This window comes from Ptiloglossa arizonensis, chromosome 12 (assembly GCF_051014685.1).
Source record: "Ptiloglossa arizonensis isolate GNS036 chromosome 12, iyPtiAriz1_principal, whole genome shotgun sequence".
NCBI classification, from domain to species: domain Eukaryota; kingdom Metazoa; phylum Arthropoda; class Insecta; order Hymenoptera; family Colletidae; genus Ptiloglossa; species Ptiloglossa arizonensis.
In genome coordinates, this window is record NC_135059.1 from 8,902,380 (window position 1) to 8,921,009 (window position 18,630).

At 41.0% G+C, this 18,630-nt stretch overlaps 3 protein-coding genes and 2 long non-coding RNA genes across 9 annotated transcripts in view; 2 read left to right on the top strand and 3 right to left on the bottom strand.

Annotated features, from left to right (window-relative positions):
* On the bottom strand, positions 1-2,107 carry LOC143153316 (uncharacterized). Of its 3 annotated transcripts, none has more exons than XR_012993763.1 (3): positions 1,670-2,107; positions 1,376-1,526; positions 1-1,268 (listed from the first exon to the last, which is right to left on the bottom strand). It is a non-coding gene; the product is annotated as an uncharacterized LOC143153316 (long non-coding RNA). The 3 variants fall into 3 exon arrangements; XR_012993762.1 differs by having other exon boundaries at positions 1-1,315; XR_012993761.1 differs by having other exon boundaries at positions 1-1,526.
* On the top strand, positions 1,423-7,835 carry Atf-2 (Activating transcription factor-2). 2 transcript variants are annotated; one of them, XM_076324345.1, is made up of 8 exons: positions 1,423-1,548; positions 5,296-5,391; positions 5,563-5,656; positions 5,739-5,884; positions 5,958-6,286; positions 6,357-6,573; positions 6,661-7,006; positions 7,082-7,835. In XM_076324345.1, exons 2-8 carry the CDS (start codon positions 5,341-5,343, stop codon positions 7,483-7,485), a joined length of 1,587 nt encoding a protein of 528 aa, XP_076180460.1. In that variant the 5' UTR covers positions 1,423-1,548; positions 5,296-5,340; the 3' UTR covers positions 7,486-7,835. The 2 variants fall into 2 exon arrangements, with proteins under 2 accessions (XP_076180460.1, XP_076180459.1); XM_076324344.1 differs by lacking the exon at positions 1,423-1,548 and having other exon boundaries at positions 3,858-5,391; positions 7,082-7,834.
* On the bottom strand, positions 2,240-4,173 carry LOC143153314 (large ribosomal subunit protein uL16m-like). The gene is made up of 7 exons (XM_076324347.1): positions 3,546-4,173; positions 3,365-3,461; positions 3,232-3,300; positions 3,009-3,166; positions 2,803-2,934; positions 2,552-2,662; positions 2,240-2,478 (listed from the first exon to the last, which is right to left on the bottom strand). The coding sequence occupies exons 2-7, from the start codon at positions 3,402-3,404 to the stop codon at positions 2,263-2,265; spliced, it is 726 nt and encodes a 241-aa protein (XP_076180462.1). The 5' UTR covers positions 3,405-3,461; positions 3,546-4,173; the 3' UTR covers positions 2,240-2,262.
* Positions 7,811-18,630, bottom strand: part of LOC143153313 (uncharacterized) — a 60,891-nt gene continuing 50,071 nt past the window's right edge. Inside the window, exons 2-3 of the mRNA XM_076324346.1 lie at positions 14,342-14,763; positions 7,811-14,108 (exon numbers count right to left, since the gene is read on the bottom strand). Of these exons, the coding sequence (XP_076180461.1) occupies positions 13,764-14,108; positions 14,342-14,763 (767 nt within the window). The 3' untranslated portion in view covers positions 7,811-13,763. The remainder of the gene's footprint in view (positions 14,109-14,341; positions 14,764-18,630) is intronic.
* Positions 8,878-18,630, top strand: part of LOC143153315 (uncharacterized) — a 22,964-nt gene continuing 13,211 nt past the window's right edge. The window contains exons 1-2 of one of the 2 annotated variants that reach the window (XR_012993760.1): positions 8,878-9,461; positions 9,546-9,963. This is a non-coding gene — a long non-coding RNA (uncharacterized LOC143153315). Of the gene's footprint in view, positions 9,462-9,545; positions 10,376-18,630 lie in introns of those variants that run through there. The other variant, XR_012993759.1, reaches the window with a different exon arrangement.

Consider the following 18,630-nt stretch of genomic DNA (forward strand, 5'->3'; position numbering starts at 1 on the left):
GCGGCGCCGAATTTTCTACACGATACATGACTCTCGAGGAGTTTAGTTCAACGCTCGTTCTCGAGACACGGGAGCGCCCGCAATGACGGCGCCCTAAAAGTCGAAACTACTGCCGGTCTCTCTTTTCCCCTTTTTTTATTTTTGATAAGTTCCCACCGATCAGGGAGGATGATTAATATTATAATATAAATATATACATATACATATATTGTAATAGACTATAATCGCGTCGCAATGCTGACTCTGCATTCACACACATTCCTCAAGGACACACGATGTCGTCGCTGTATATCTACGTTTAAGTGTGATAAATGCGGAATTACGATAGACAAACGATTGACGAGGCGACGGCGACAAAAAGAAAGAAAGAAAAAAAAATGAAAAGAAAAATACGACGAGGACGGCAACGACGACGACGTCCACGACCACGATGGCAACGATCGACTATCCTCTTCGCGTACCGTCTATGTATATCCGTCACTGATACGCAGAATGGTCCGCGGTAAAGTGATGCAAACTGTTGTTTACATTCCACTTGACGACGCTACAGACGGTATACGTTTCGAACGAATCTTATTTGATTTTAAATTCAACACGTTGAACGCCGTGTTGGTCACCGGTGACCGGCTTTTCAAACTTACGTTTCTCTAGAGCGCTCTGAAAGAACGAATTCTAACATTTGTAAACTTTTAAGTAACATTACTATCGTCGACAATGAAATAACAAGCATACTGACAATCCAGTATTTTTCTTTTGTATTTTTTTTTTCTTTTTTTTACTTTTCAAATTAACAACTATCGAGGACATCTTTAGGTATAGAAAATCGGTGCGACAGTCAACGTGTTAACCATCGACGAATCCAAAACGTTGCGCGTCGTTTCGTTTAATAAAATTAAGAGAAATGACCCAAATTGGACCCCGAAACACCGTGAAATAAATTGATCGCAATCGTTGGCGGTTCTCAAGTAAACAGTTTGTATCACTTTCTCGTGGACTATACTGTACGTTATCGTTACCGTAGCAGGCACAAATTAACGATAAACGATGATATATAACGATCATTCATTGTACTTATTCATACTGTATTATTGTATTGCGATGATTATATTGTCCCTTATATTCTATTGATCACGATCTCGTACGTCATCGTTGCTGTTACTGTTATATTGTTACTAAGATTGTTGTTGTTGCTGCTGCTATTGCTGCTGCTGCTGCTGCTGCTGATGTTATCGCTGTTTCCATCGCCTTCGCCCCGTCGTTGGTGTTGCCTGTCGTCGTCGTGAACGTCGCCATCGGCATGGGCGTAACCGATACGCTAATTAAACTCAATAAGGTACGACTATCGCCTACTCAATGTACAATATGTAGTATTTACCTGTTGTTACCACCAAACCGTCATCAAAGATATATAAAATATTGTAATTGTAACATATCGGTGTTGCTCGAGTTTTATTTTCCGTGGCGACCTATCAACGCGCGACTTCTGACAAGGACAGCCATCTTTAGATTCTTCGCATCTCGTCTTACTAATTACAGCCACAACGAACAGTAAGTTGTATCCATTTACTCGTATATAATCAGGTAAGAAGTCTATTTTTATTCTTATATTAATTCTCCAGCGACCAAGGTCGCAGAACGAAAACTCTCCTATAGTAAGGTAATAGCTTACCTTAAAAATAATGCAAGATTCAAAGTAGTCATTTATGCACAGTCCCCCGTTAGTCGTCGCACTGTTTATGGGCAGTATCTCGAGTCTTTGTTTTTGCCCTCCTTCGTACAAATTATACAACGCCTGCGAATTTGATTTTGTCCACTTCGGTGCAATTTTTCAAATAAAATGTTACTTTACACGAGATATATCGGTGTATATTGCTTTTCCTTGCCCGATATTTATATATATATATATTACAAAACTCGAGTAATAGTTCTTCTGTTAATGTAATTTGGTAATCTTCTCAATAATTTTAACAAAATATATTTTATTTATTTTGTATTGTACGTATACTTCTTTGGACGAGTGGTCCAAACAGTTCCTATTTCGAAGTCACTGTTTATATGAATGAACATCAGATGTGATCCGTTGCATATATATCAAATAAATATGGATCTGAGCGACGTATGAAAAACAGGGTCCATATGAGTTATGGAGGGAGTCGCTAAGGGATTAACACTAGTTGAGCCCATGAACGAAATATATAGGGAGTATTTAAAGTGTATGGAATAGATTACAATTCTCATCTCGATTGTTCAATTTCTGTATATTTACAAATATTCGTTGTACCACCGTCTGTCGTATTTCGATATCCAGTCGTGGGAACCAAGCATATTATTTTGAATGATGTACTTCCAAGTCCAAGGATTTAGATTTTCTTCCTTCATTTTCTGCTTCAGTTTTGCATTTTTATCTAGTATTTCTTGACTGACCGGTATAGCAGCAAAAGGTAGCTTGTTTGCTATGTCCTTCAAAACTCTTTTTACCTATCAAAATTATTTCAGATATTGTATATATACGACAAAATATTAGGAGTTCGTTGTAAAATTTGATTGTTACCTCAAAATATTGTATCTTTCCTCCAACTTCTATAATTATTTGATCCTTTTTTACTGGGGTGACATAATGATCAATATTAGCCTTACCGGATCCCATACGCGTTCCTAGACTCTAAATTATAAAAAAATGGTTATTTTTTAATATTCTCCAATTAAACATTGTAATGTAAGAACTTTATATACATATATTATATATATATATATATATATATATATATATATATATATATATTATATTATATGTATAAAAACCTTCTTTGTAATCGGTTGCCATGGATCCGTAACTCGCCAAATTGCAAATGCCACATTAAAATCTAGATTCCTCAATATAGAATATCGTATCATTTCAAAATGACAGAATTTCAATCTGCCTCCTCCTCTTGCCTAAAATGTTATATGCCTTTACGTATGTATCAAGTATATGGTAAACCTTTTAACTTTAATTCCTATTTTCTAACCACTATGCCATATTGCTGATGTAGAAGTGTATTATGATATAATTCTGGACCACGCATCAATCTCAACTTTTTCTGCATCTTGAATGGACGCATATTAGCAGGATATTGTGGTACTTTCCGAACCATTCTGAGTTTGTTACGCTCAGGATATTCAACATCTATAAAGCATAATTTCCACAAAAAGTATCGTTTTTGTATTACTGTCACTTGTTAATTTTATTACCTTTAATAACAATTGGAGCAGCGAAACATTTCAATCCAGCTACTAGGACAGGTTTGAACAAAATATGTGCTGCAATATAAAGTAAATGTTAGCAAGAGTAAATGCTTTCCATAAAGAAGGTTTGAAAACTTACGCGAAAGGAAGAGTTTCATTATACTCCTGTTTGCTTGCATCTTTTACACCTTGTAAGTTGTAATTGTATGGCTTTCAAAATATTTTTACACCATAACCTATGTAAGCAAAAATCATTTCTCAATGTATAACATAAATTCTATATTAAAAGATTACTAAAAATATACAGAGAGTACGCAGACCTTTCAATATTACCACAATTTATAGTTGACTTCTTACACTGTCATTATTTTTTTATGTATGTAATTTACATTACAGCCCGTTCAACGAGATGAATGAAAGTCTAATGACGGGGCATTGTATCGCGACTAGACACGTATCTGGATTTGATCGAAGTTGTGCAAAGTATTATTTATATATAATAGTTACAATTCTGTAGTGAAAGAGTCAATAAGAAAAAATATATAAAGATATAAAAATAGTAATGCGAATAAAAATATATTTAAAAAACAAAAAGTACTAATATATTAAAGAAAATGTTCTCAAAAACTGACGTTATTATTGTATATAATTTAATAATAGTTAAAATAAAAATTTTAGAAAACGTAAAAAAATAACAAAATCGTATTAAAAATGTAAAACATTGGTGTCAATTTCGTGTGAAGACTTTTTATATTACGATCCACGATACATTCCTGAACAGAAACATAGCAGACCAATAAAATCCTGTCGCAAGTTACGTGGTTGTTTATCGAAATCTTCTATCTCGCTGAACAAAGTGTAGTGTGATAACTATAATTACACAGATTTTATTTCCAATTTCATTCGTTTTAATTAAACTAGCGATTTAGCAAGAGGAAAATAAACGAATATCAAATACCGAGAGACATTAATTATTATCATAGAAATACCGATCTCGTAAAGCATAAGTAATTTTAGAGCGACCTCTTTGTTTAAGAACAGTAATTCTAGGAACTATATTCAACTGAATCACTGAAGTCGGTAAGGATAATAAATGTAAACACTCGTTCCTGTATATTTATTTATAATTCTTTCAAATTTAACAGTTTCAGAAAATATGGTAACAATAAGTTTCATTTATTCTCACAAATGGAACCTTAAAGTTTGAACATTTTAACAACATGATAGTAAGAATATTTTCAAAGTTACAACTATTCTTATAGCTTATTAAAGTTTTCCGTTTTGCAATATTGTATTTATTCTTATATTTTAAGAAAATATTTTAAGTTCGCAACCAATTAGCTCAGTATTAACCGTAACGAATACCGATTCTACCAGGTCTCATTACGAGAAGGTTACTACCAGTTAAGATAGATGGAATTAAAGTTCCATCGATTTCTCTCTATATATATTACTAAATTGTGGAGATCAAAGAAACCAAGGTTCGATGTCCTTGTTTAGTTCTGCCAAGCTATTACATTAACAAACAAAATGAGGTAAAATTGGAAAAGACGCAACGCGAATCATGAAATTGGCCCTAGGATCGGTGCTAACAAAACTTCCTTTTGCAAGAAATGTCAGTACTTGTGTAAAAATCTACATCAACAAAATGCTATTTATTTTAATGTAGTAGAAGCATTTTTCGTTTCAAATCTAATGCATGCGCCAGTCGCGCCGGTAAATCTTTTACTAGAATAAAAATGAAATGTTCCTAGACAGTGATTTTGTTGCGCACGCGTACTGTAGTAATATCTGCGCACGCGTTCACTATCGTTTCGTTACTGACTGCTGCTGACTGCAATACAGTGTAGAAACAGCTGATTCGAGATCAAGTATCAAAATTTGTTGAAAACTTGTTCAAAATTTGTTTATTTGTTCCTTATTTGATTTCAATCAACATAAAAAGTTATTAATAATTATTACTTACGCAGAGAATGTGTTGCCGTCACGGAAATCCCGAAAGAAATAATGGTTTTCGACGCGTTGCATTCTATTATATACATTTTCAGCTTTGTTTTTATCTTATTACATGCTACCCGTGAATTGCGATGAGACATCCGGCAATACGAAACGACAATGGCAGATACTGAAAAACCTTTTGCTTGTTCGTCACCCGGTTGCAATATGGTAAATATTTATTACATATAGTCACTGCTCTTAAGGTGTTTACATTTAAAATATAATAAAATTTAGACGAAAGTTAACTCAACTTAATTCGGCTTCCTATCAATTTCTGTTTGTAAAACTGTTGATTTTAAATTTCACATAAGAAATATAGTCTCTGTTTTATTTTCATAGAGTTTTACAAACGAAGATCAATTAACAGTGCATAAGAAAAAGCATGACATGATGTTGAATCTAGGAAACAGCTCTAAGAATGCTGGTTTCATGGGTAAGGATCATTTGTATTTTTGTTAATTGTTGGTAAATAATAAGAATAGAAAATGATAAATGTTTTTGTAAAATATTTATAGCGGATCAAACTCCAACGCCAACTCGTTTCATCAGAAATTGTGAAGAGGTTGGACTGTTCCAAGATTTACAAAATGTAAACCCTTTTGAAGAAACATTTAGAAGAGCAGTCGAATCGGGGAACACTGGTACACTCACAGTACCGGAGGTAAAAAACATTTTAAGATAAAGTCAAATACTCTACTAATGGATTTATGTTTAGTTCATAAGTGTTTTTTTAGGCTGGGATTACAGATGATACATTACACACACCTCACATATTTCCCCATATAGCAGATGTGTTGTCTGCCAGCAATCAAATTCTATCTGAAAACAGTATTCAGGAATGTTCTGGCAGCATCTCAATTACAGAGAAGAATACAGAAGATAGAATCACTGTTGACACAGAAGTCTGTACTAGCATAAAACTCTCTGTATCGAACGATCAGGATTTAATGAAGGAAAAACTAACAGTCGAGAAGAACAAGACACTTACAGAAAATATTATTCATCAAGTTACAAACACACCAATAATACCAAGGGTTTTACAGGAACATGATGGTCCACAATTGTATGTAGATAATTCCGATTCGCTGTAAATTCGATCTTTCGTATTAATTGTGAAATGCTGTTTCACAAAGGTCTATAAATGGAGAAGAAGTTCAGCTGCTTTTAAAAACATCCGATGGTAAACTTATGCAGTTGTCGGCGATTCCAATTAGTAGTTCTACTAACATGAATGCCGTGCAATCTCAGAAACATCCAACAGTTGTGATAAAGACCGAACCTTCATTACAATATACAACAAAAGGAGATCTTAAGAAATCTCTGGGTTCCACATTGTCCTTGGCAAAAATGGTATTTAGTATTTGCTAGTACTTTTTTTTAATTAAAATACCTTCTAGCTATACTGTATGTGAATTATATTTTCGTGCGTAATTGCAGAAATTAAAACAAGCTTTAACGAAAAGTACAGGCTCAAAAAACCAGAGATCCGACGACAACTCTGGGAAAATTGAGTTTAATAACTTGAAAAAACAGAATCGAAGCAAAACGATGGAAGAGCAGATAAAAAAAAAAGACATTCTTGAACGCAATCGTGCTAGTTCGATGAGGGCTAGAGCTAAAAGAAAGGCGTGGATACAACAGCTCGAGAGGACGGTCGCTAATGTTAATGAGACTAACGTGGCCCTGCAAATGGAAATAAAGGTTCTGCGTGCAGAGGTCACGAAGTTGAAGACCCTTCTTTTGGCTCACAAAGATTGCGCGGTCACAAAGGCGATGCAGAAAGGTACTTGAATTGTGTGAGAATGATCAACCGTCATTTCACTTATTCTATTGTATTTATGCACGCGTACCCTTATAGGAAGTGGCATGGTACTGGGCTCCAAAGTAATGTTGAATACAGATATGGCGAATCCGACAACTCCATTGGGAATTTCGATGAAACGATCGACATCGTTTACATCTACGGAAGTGCCTATCGTGCCGAAGAAAAAATTGTCCTTGACGCCTTCGAAGAATGCTGTTATCTATCCAAAAGTGGATTCTAACACGAATCTCTCCATCTCTAATGCGACGCTGATTAAAACGATACCCAGTATCAAGATTATGGGCATTAGTCAGCTTTTAACGGAAAAGGAGGAAACAAAGCAGATCTTAATTGTGCAAAATCCACGTAGGAAAATCATGAGACCTTCTAGGCAAATAATTCATATCAATCCTAATTATGAAACAGAACATTGCGCAACGAAAAGTACTGAAACGTAAAAACAATAAAATCGTTTTAATAGTTAACTTGATTGGAGATTTTAAAATTTTGCTCAATCACGTGTAAAAAATAAGAGGCGTGTGCAATAGTCGTTGAAATAACATTGTTAAATTTATTTTCGTCAAAAAAAAAAGAAAAAGAAAAAAGAAGATAGGCGTAACATTACGCGTGAATGCATGTGTGCGTGTGTATATGAGTCAACTTTTTTTTATTATTATTTATTTATGACGATAAAGAGAAGTATTTTACAATTAATTTTTTTTCTATTCTATTCCATCTTGTTCTACAAATACGTGCAGGTATTAAACGACAAATATTTTTTACAATACATTTCACAGACTTTTATTATTCAGCAGGGTGTACAAAATTGTCTCCATCTACAAAAACATTACATGTACTTAAAACGTATTCCTTTTGTCGAATGAGTCGAGCCAAGTCCCACGATGATTCTGTGACCCTCGGGCCCTTATCAGTTCTCCGTCCAGTCGTCTAAAAACTCAACACCGGACAGGAGAATGATAAGGGACTTCGGGCACGGAGCGCGTGCGCGCCCATCTTGAACGCGAGATTACCAAAAAATTCCGGTTGCCCTCTGATAGTCAACGATTTTGAGGTTTACAACTTCCGTTGGTCTTGAATATACCATTTCCATGAACGTCGAAGTGTTCCCGCCTAGTTATATCGTTTCTCTCCCCTTTTTTCCTCCTATTTGACGAACGACGGTATCGTTAGACGAGAGTAACGATCAACGATGCTTTTTCCAGGGCTAAATGGCATGCATATTTCTATCACGGTAATATTATCTAATCGCGAGAGAAATTTGTGTTTGTTCCTCGATTACAGAATGCGCCGCGTTAGCGAGTAATCTCGCGTTTTGTCAGCGAGTCTGCAGCTTCTCCGAACACGACCGGTAAAGAGATATCGACTAAGCGTGTTCGAAAAACGCTTGCTTTTCGACAAACAAGATTTCCGTCCCTTGAGTCACCCCCGTGACTCACCGCATCCTGAGCACAACGGGTCGAGTGAGATGTAACCTGAATTATCGGTTACTCGGTAAATACTAACGGCATTCCTATACCGATAAGAGAGCTCGATACGGTAAAGGAATCCTTTTCATACATTTCAACCAATTTTATCGTTTACGGAAAAAGTTGCAGACTCGCTGCACGCTCCTCGTGAACACGCAAGTATATCAATTAGAAAAAAAGAAAACGTTCATCGAAGGGAACGCAACGGATATTGAAATCGTAGGTTGCTTCTCCAATACGAGAAGAGAAGCGACCTGCTGCGGTGACGCGAAACGTTGGTAAACATGAGCGTTCAATGACGTCGGAAAGAGCGCCCCAATTGACAAGTTCGAACAAGATAACACAAATTGTACAATATTTACATCGTGCGCGCAAATTACAAAATTATTCGCTCGCTAAAAAATACAATAATACAAATCGATTTACATCTCTAACGATCGAGTTTGAAGGGAACCCTTGATAATATCGACGAGAATTTTTCCACGGTCGCTCGTTTCTTACATTCGGGTTCGAACTTTCGAGACACGAATAGGAACCATATTGTTCTCGGAACTCTTACACTGTCACGGTTCACGCTCTCAATTCGGAGATAAAAATAGATCTCTTCCCGTACCGCGTGTACGCCCGACTTTTACGGCCCTGAATCGAGCCCCGCGTGGCTATTATACAACACGCCCGCGATCTCCTAACCTTGGACCGGACTAGCCAGTTTCTTTCGTTTTTCGATCATTACAGGGAATCGTGCTGTGGAACTTCTTCGCGAGCAGTTCGCTCGCGATGTCTTTGATCCGTGGAAAACGCTACGAACTTGCCCTCGAGAAAACCTTGCACGATGGAGTTTCTACCACTTCGAAAGAACTCGGCCGAGTTCCCTCGAAGCGATCTACTTTTTGTACAACTCGACCAGGCCGACCTTGCTCTCGGTACGGTTGCGTTTGGACCGAAAGGTAATTAGCAGTGGTTTTTCTCGAACACGTGTATGAAATCTATTTCGCGAAATATATCCATTTTTTTGCGCATTAAAATTCTAGGAAAGAAGAGGGGGATGAAATTTATGACAGTTTCGGTGTGTGTTCACCGGTGCATCGGAAGCGTGTGAAAAACATCGAGAGCCTGTGAACGAGTGTATTTACTAGTAACGCTAAGTCGCGGGTGGTGAAATTTCCGGGAAACCACGGTGTGTCGAGGTTGCCCTCTATGGGGTTTCCAGCGATTTAGATCAGTAGGCCGTGACTTAATTGACATCGATCTGATTGGTGACGGTTCGCAGCGACTGAGAATACAGTGATCGGTGATCAGAAGCGAACGCGCGCTATCCATTTGTATACTTCGTGGGGCTAGAATTTTCTCGAACGCCGATTTCGATCAATTTACAACACCGCGTCGTAACAATACGTCACCGAGACATTAAAAAATTCCGTTACAAGATGGGAATTCAGAGCGAACGTGGTGAGTTAAATTAATCTAAAATTCTCAAGGTTTCGTTTGGCGAATCACGATTTGTTAGATAAGTTACACGTTATCTATCGCAGACTATGTGATATCCGGTACAAGTGTTTCGAGTTTTCATCGTTCGTCTTAGAAGTAGGTATTACACCGAACAATTCACGGAGTTAATCGTTGTTGCCGTGAAGTCATCGTAATTGATAATCGACGTTGGCTATAAAATGTAAAATCATTCTAACGCTAAACTTTCTATAAATAGACGCGAAACGTTTCGTACAATAATTCCACTGTTTTCCAAGGCTCGACAAGTATATAGAAACGAGCCTGAAGGTTAAACGCATCGGATCTCGTAATGTTACAGAAACAACACGTGGCTCACGATGAGGTCACCGATGCGATGTACACGTGCAACAATGTCAGCGGCGAAAGCGAGAAAGAAATTTCCGTGTCGGGTTCGTGGTTCGGTTGAACGCGTTCGAATAGCTTAGATATTTCTTTGGCTACAATGTATGTTATTTCCGCGGTTGGTATTGCTATGAACAGTTTTGTGCTATTTTCCGTCCTCCTCGTTGTAATTCTTTGTTTATTGGGAATACTATTACGCGACTTTGTAACAAGGCTTCTTCGCGATAAACGAGTTTAAAGTTATCTACGGAAGCCTAGATATCGTATCGTGGTCAAACCGCTCGAGCTCGTAATCATTAACCTTCGTCGCTATCGAACGATCGGTCGCCAAACTTACAAGAGACCGTACCGGTCGGTATACACAGCAAAGGCGATCCGCGGATTGTTTCTCTTTCTTCGAATTCTGTCGACGAGAATTTCACGCACGAACAATCCACTCGTTCGTTTCTTCGCCGTAACGTTCTACCGTTTCTCGTCGAAAAGGACCGCGTGAGAGAAATTGGAAGTACGTTCGATTACCGGCCCTGTCGAACGGGTTTATCAACAGAGCAATTAAGCGATGGTTCGTTGTATCGACGCGTTGTAAAGTTTACGGTAACGGTGGTGACAAACCTATGAAGAACGAGGCGATCGGTTTCAAGGATTCGTTCAAGGTACAATTTTTCCGGATCGAGAGGAAGAAGGCGTCGGGAAAACGTTCTCCTTGAAAGAGCTTTGACGTCGTTCGTAAACGTATATAGACTTACGCTACGGATATGGCCGCATTCGTGTACGCGAGCGAGCGCGCGCGCGCGCACGGGCGCGGGTATCAAAGGATATCGGTGTAACGAAATAAATTGCAGAGCAGCGGACGCACGATTTTACGGTCCTGGTTGAGACAATACGCGGCCAGATAGCCTTGAGACACGTCTGCTTCCTTTTATTTTTACATCTGACCCGAGACAACGATTCTCTCGCGCGCACCAGCCGGCTTTCCCCTCGCGAACGAACCGCACAACCCGTTAGAACGAGAAACGCATCCCTAGTTGGCCGACACGCGCGATAACGAAAACTGGACGAATCGGATCTCGTTCGCGTACAATGGACACATCGTATCATCGATCGTGGTCGGAGATTTCTCCAAGTGCGATGCCACGATTTCCACATGCTTCACGCGCGGCAACGGAACCCGTTTGAATCCCTTAAAATGTCGCTAGCTCGAGATACCGCGAACGTGTGCGTCGAACGAGGCGGAAACGTCGTAGATATTCGTTTCTTTTTGTTTCATCGACGAAACTGACGATTGTCCGCGTCGAACTGTTCGATGTACCGATAGCGCGGATGACAGACAACCGCGAGTGATTTATTCGAGTTGATCGTACGCGTAATATTCAACGCCCGTAAAGGTAATCGAAGAAGGCGATCAAAGAACGAATTCCGGACGAGTTCGGTCACATTAGACACGACGTTTCTAACCTCCAATCTCGCACGAAGTGGTCTTTGACCGGTCACATGGCGCGAACCAGAGCGACTTCGGTCGATCGATCTGCGTCCAAAATACCCTCTGTGCTCCGCTCTCTGCTCCGTGGTGGGTCTGGGCGCGTAGCGACGCGTTTCCTCTCGACGAAAATCCCTGCGCGGATCTCCGTTACGGCCACGGAACGGCACACACGCACTGCTCTGCTCGGTAAAAAAAAGCCACGGGACACACGAACGGCTCTTCGTTTCTCCGTAGAGAGAGACGCAACGGAGCCAATCGACGGGGACCCCCAGAGTCGGATGCTGATGTAACAGAACCGGGGATTGGTCGTCGCGTACGTTCCTAGAGCTCGTGAACTGTCGACGGAGTATCGATACACCGAGGATACGTCACGTAAAGTGTCTCGCGCACGACTGAACCATTCGCCGATCGGATTTGGTCGTTCGGTCCGGTCGGATTGTCGAAGGTGGTGGGGAAGGAAGTGGACGTCTTCGCGTCTCTCTCTTTCACGCACGTCTACCCGTTCCCGTCGCGCGTGTCGCGTGGCGCCATCTTTGAATTTCCCTCTCTTTCGCTCTCGCTTTCTCCCCCACCCCGACGGGTTCAACCGTTTCCTCGCCCCTCTGGCGGAACTCGTTCATCTCTTTAGCGCGCGCTTCGCAAGCGCGTCTGTTTCTAAAGATGCTATGGAAAGAAGCACCCTGTGTACCACTCTGGGTCACGATCCTGTGCATCTTTCCCGTGGTAAATATCTCTTATTTTTCAAAGAGAAAGACAGAGAGAGATAGATCGAAAGAGAGATGTCACTCGTTGAGAAGAAAACGTATTTCAGGGACGGTTTACGTCGACGTTTCGACGATTAGTTTCGATCGACTTTAACGAAAACTAACACCGCGTTTCTCGTAGCTCTATTCGTTTCCCTTCTACACCTTTCCGTACCGTGCTCGAACCGAATCTCGTGCTCGTAATACCAAGAGTCTATCATTTCCAAGTTTCTCTTTTTTTCTCTCTCTTCTCTCTTTTTCTCTCGTCTCCCATCAATTGCTCCGCTCGCCCCGAGGAAGCGGTCCAAACGCGCTCGGAGGTTGGCAGCGCAGACGCGCGACTATTTCACCGGTGGGGGGCAAATAAAGAGGCGGATGGCTTCCGGGAGGGCAGCCGTAGGGACGAGGAACCGCGCCAAGAATCTCCCGAAACCGTGTAGAAAGAAACAGACGGTCCCGTATGTATGCCTTCCAACCGATTTTCTCGCTGCACGGTGACAGTATAATTTTGCGCGGTCGGTTCCCTGAATCGTGCGGCAATTACACCGGCGGCGTTCACTCCACCGAAATTCAACGGGGTTTTAATTACGTATTTAGAGCATTGCCTCCACCCGGACGTTTTCTTTTCGGGCTAATTAAAAAGCACCGGGAGCCTCTTTCTCGCTTTTCTCTCTCTCTCTCTCTCTAGCGCTGTCTCGTGGAACGTCGCCAGGAGTTCGCTTTTCATCCTGAAAACCGCGTTCCCGGCGATAAAGAGCTCGGCCCGCTTAAAGACACGATTAATGGCGCGAACCGGGGCCAAACGTGGGCGCGAGCGAGACAGGATACGATTCGAGGGTTTCGAACACGAGCGTGAGTAAAACGAGTGCTTCGAAAGGACTTAATTTTTTTTCTTTCTTTCTGTCTCTCTCTCTTTCTTTCTTTCTTTCGTTCGTTCCTTTTTCTTGTACGATTTTAGAAATGACCTACTGAAACGAATTCGAGGATCGTCCGGGGAACTATTAAGAGGTAAATTAGAAATCGTTCGAGGGTGGTGTACGCGACGTCGAGTTTCGGGTAAAAGTGGCCCGAGTACAGCGAAAAGCTAACCGAGAGAGGGTGGTAAGCAGATACTAACACCGGTCCGTGGAGCAAAGTGACTCGATATCGGGGAGTGTCTCGGCGTTAGCCCCGAATTAATTCCTCGGGGCGGCTGGAGTTGGGCAAAGAGGGTGGACGAGCAGGACGGTTGGGAGGGGGGTGGGTAGGCGGGGAGGGGGATTCTCCATTACCAGCGTGGAACGAGCAGCAGTAAAGTGTTCCGCCTTAAAAAGAATACCTGTACCTCCTCTCCGTCTCAACGTCCGAAGGAATTGCTCCTCGGTCTCCCGGCCCCTTTCCAACGGCGACCCCGTTCCATCCATCGCGAAACGAACTGTCTGAAAAATTTCAAAGACTCTCCCCGTGTCTCGTACCAACGTCCGCTGTGCTCGTGCATTCTCCACCGGGGGGAAAAAATGCACCAGGCGAGCGTAAAAATCCTGAAACATTCAACATTCGTCTTCTCGGTCGCGCTCTGTTCCGAGACTACGGAATTGTTATTGCAAAACTTGCATAGCGATCGAACGAAACGCGACAAAGGAAGTTAAAACGACCAAAATAGGAAACAAGGTTTATGTATGTACCTCGATCGGTGAATCGAATCGGTCGATGTACACTTGTCCGGTGGAAGACCTTGTCGGACTCGTAATATATCGCACGTGTGTCTAATTACCGGGAATGTGTGTTTTTTTTTTTTCTTCCTCGATCGGTCGTTTCGTATTTGGAAGAATCCCAGTCGGCCGGAAAAGGCGTGCAGGAAGTGATTCGGTGTCTGTGCCACGTGTCCCTTTTGAAAAAAAACCCGATCCACCACCCTCCGGGGATTTTCCAAGCGGCGTTGGATGTTTCCCGCTGGTCGGTGGTGGGGAGACGGGGCCGCCAACGCTAAAGAAAGAAATAGGCTGGTTGTGGTCCGCACGTGTTCGCACAAAGCCCGATTTCCAAGTGCTCCGTGAATCTCTGGGGCCACCGTGGCGACTCGCGTCGGTGTTTCAGCGTACCCGTAGCCGGTCTGACGGTCCATAAGTGGCGGACTAATTATATTCCCATGGCCGGTGACCTTCGCCGCCTCACCGTGGCAGCTGTTTTCTGGATCTGTAATACGAACGAGAAACGATCAACGGGTGAACTCGCTTTCGCGGTACGTGATCGGGGATCTCGGTTGCTATTGCAAACGCGAAATTGAGTAACGAGTGCGCATTCACGAGTTTGTACTCGGTAGAGACGTGTCGGTTGAGAGAAAGAAAACGGGGATACTTTTTTTTAAGTGGGTTTCAAATATTATACATACATAAATATTATACATACATAAATATTATACATACGGATGAAAAATTGTAATTGTGGGTACCGAATTTAAAATCGTGTTATTATTCGTGAATGGTTACGCGTGTGTTTTCTATTACACGTGTACTTTACTTCTGTAGTAGAGGTGTAGTTTGTATTTCGAGGTTATGTGTATTTTATGTTACACGTGTACTTCTATGTTACACGTGTATTTCTATGTTACGTGAGTATTTTGTTCCTAGTGTATTATTACGTATTACAAGGGTATTTTGTTTTATGTGTATTACGTGTTACAAGTGTATTTTGTTCCATATGTATTATATATTATATTACAAGTGTATTTTATTCCATGTGTATTATATATTACAAGTGTATTTTGTTCCATGTGTTATATGTATCACAAGTGTATTTTATTACGTGTGCATTATGCATAATACGAGTATTTTGTTCTATGTGTATTATATATTAAAAGTGTATTTTGTCCCATATGTATTATATATTAAAAGTGTATTTTGTTCCACGTGTATTATAATATTACAAGGGTATTTTGTTCCATGTGTATTATATATTACAAGTGTATTTTGTTCCATGTGTATTATGCATTACAGTGTATTTTTGATCACAATTGCTAAACGTGTGAAACGATACAAAATAACTAAAATTAAAAAAATAGATTAATTAGATATTTAATTACAAGAGGAAATATCAACAGTCTCATCTATTTTAATTTTTCACAATGGGTTGAAAAATATCCCTCCATGTATATCAGGATATTAAAAAAATGTCTCAACTCACTATGGCCCAAAGAGTACGAAAGGATACTCATTGACACGTGACTAGGAAACTCGAAACAAAAGAACTAGATTCTCAACGATCGTGTTTTCTATCAGTGGAACATTTGTCGCCAGACAGAAGAAGAAACCCAAAGAAACATGAGAAATAAAATCACAATTTTCCAAGAGGACAATACGAAAGCTTGATCACTAAATTCAGTGATGATAATCGCGAAGAGGAATATTCTCAACGTTAAAACTACCGATAAATTGAGCTATCCCTCGTAAGTGTCTCAGAAAAAGTCGCCAATTGAAAATTGGAATTTACGAAATTAACGAAATTGATTGTACGTGTAAAATAGATAAAGTAACGTCTTTTGAAAATATATTACGGAATTGAAATTAAATTTCTTAAGGGTAGTGATCTCTATAAAACGTAGTCGAAATCAGTTAGTTTTACTGGTCGGTGGTAAATCTGGCGTTAATTTAACGCGTGTGGGATCGAGGAATCGTGAAAAAAGAAACCGGAGGTGATGATTACCTCTCGCGACGAGGACCTCTCGACAAACACAAACGATCATTAACCGTATTTAGGTACATAATGTTTCAACGAATCGCGAATATCACGGTCGAACACGGCGTTGCACGCAGGCTCCGCTTTAATTAGCCTATTCTGCCATTGGGGGCGGTCGGGCTGGCGCAAGCGCGGCTGGAAATGCAATTATTTAACTTTCGGCGCATCTTTCGTTCGCTTTCCTCTGTTGAATAATTAAAACACTTTTTTCTCCCGCTCTGGCTCGCGTTCACGCGGTTCTGTTTGCACCTAGACTTCTCCCCTAACCCAGCGAAACAAATTCGGCCAACGAACGCTCGAAAGGGAAAACACATTTCTAGTCGTCGAATGTACAGGGTGTTTCCGAACTGGTGGTGCAATTACGAATCTATGTGAAAAACTCGATCGAAAACGTAGAGAGACATTTTTTATTTCGAGGCACCGTTTCCGAATAAATCGATGTTAAATACTCGTGGGGCACGTGTGCCTATACGATTTCGTGTGTTACATTGTGAGAAAATTCCTCTAACTTGTAAATTTGATTTTAAAGAAAATTTGCACGCGTGTGAAGCATAATAATGAATAATAGTATACGAAGCAATTTTTCTATCCACGGGAAATTTCTTCAGGAAGTTGAAATCGAATCTCGAATGTTTCAAGGGTTTCTTATTTTTTCAATACAATTCCTCGTGGGAGTTTCTTGCAACAGATACGAATAACACAGTGATATCTGTGAGCACGAGTGATCTAACCCAGGGAATCTTTAACATCGATTCATTTGAAATTCTGGATCTCTGTACGAAAAGACGTCACCTTACATTTCCGACTTGTGTTTTTTTTTTTAAACACCAGAATCCACCCTTTCGGCTGTAGGTACTACAGTTCGCCAAATGCGCCCTGTAAATCCACGTTAATCCCGAGCGCAACGCGTATTAACCCTTTGAGTGTTATGGACGCGTATATGCGTTCGTAGAAAGCCATCTGGATGAACTATGAACCCGTATACGCGTTCAGTGCAAGCTATCGACGTGAACAACGGACCCATTTGCAAAATAACTTTCACCCGTTATTTAATTCGTGGCGATAGACTTACAATTGTGACTCGGTTACGGCTCGTAAACTCGATCGACGAAGTTCACATTGACGAGAAAAAAAAGAAAAAGAAAATTCTCCACGTAGATCGTATCGACCGGAAATATTTAACAATCGAAGTTAAACAGGTTAAGGGGTCTCTATTCGTCCTGTTACAAGGCTGTTCTTGGCTCGAGAGGACGCAATAGGAAATTGGAGGGCCTCGATAAATCAATGGAGCGGTTCGAAAACCGAACGAAGATCTTCCAGAGAAGTTCATCTTCAGGGCGTGGCGAGTTTCGAGTTCCACGAGGGTCAAGGTTAAACCTCCGAGCCCCATATGCACACCATCGGTTGGTACTGTTTCACCCTGTTACTCTCCCGTCTCTCCTCCAACCCTCTTCCGTCACTCTCGACCACCGTTTTCCCTTCTTTCTCCTATTTTTGCCCGTTTCTCTCCCGCCTCCTGTACCTTTTCCGCCCCTCTGGTTCAACGTCTCCTCCTCACTGTTCCGGGAGAAAGAATCGAGCCTGTCAGAGCAGATAGGTGGTCTGCACCCCACTCGGAGCACCCCTCGACCCATCGTTTTCTATTTACGGCGACCGATATGGTCAATCTCCGGGGACACGAGCGGGCAACTTGGGCGATCGGTACCGGTATACAACACAGAACAATCTTTTTGTCCGCCGTTCGAGCCAGTTTCGGCTGGACGAATGAGAAAGGACGACCACCACCACCACCGAAACGACGAAAGTACTCCGGAGTGGAAACGCAATTCCTCCGTCTTCGTCCCTCCTTTCCTTTTAATTCATTAGCGGCCAGACTCGGCCCGCAAAAGTTCATGCAACGTGGACTGGTTGGGACGATGTTCCTATTCGGTTGTTCGGAAAGTCATCTCGTTTCTTTCTCGGTGAAAATGAAACACGATTTTTTCAGAGTGTACAAACAACTGGGTGGGACGATGTTCCTATTCGGTTGTTAAGAAAGTCATCTCGTTTCTTTCTCGGTGAAAATGAAACACGATTTTTCAGAGTGTACGAACAACTGAGTTGAACGATGTTCCTATTCGGTTGTTAAGAAAGTCATCTCGTTTCTTTCTCGGTGAAAATGAAACACGATTTTTTCAGAGTGTACGAAGAAAGTTTCAGTGAATTGTATATTTCTCCGTTTTGGAGAACGAATTTCGAACTTCGAACGTGCACCCTTGCAACGTACGAGCGACGCGGCGATGAGAGACCAGCTTGGGTCCAAACAGACCCGTGATCACACGCAGATGT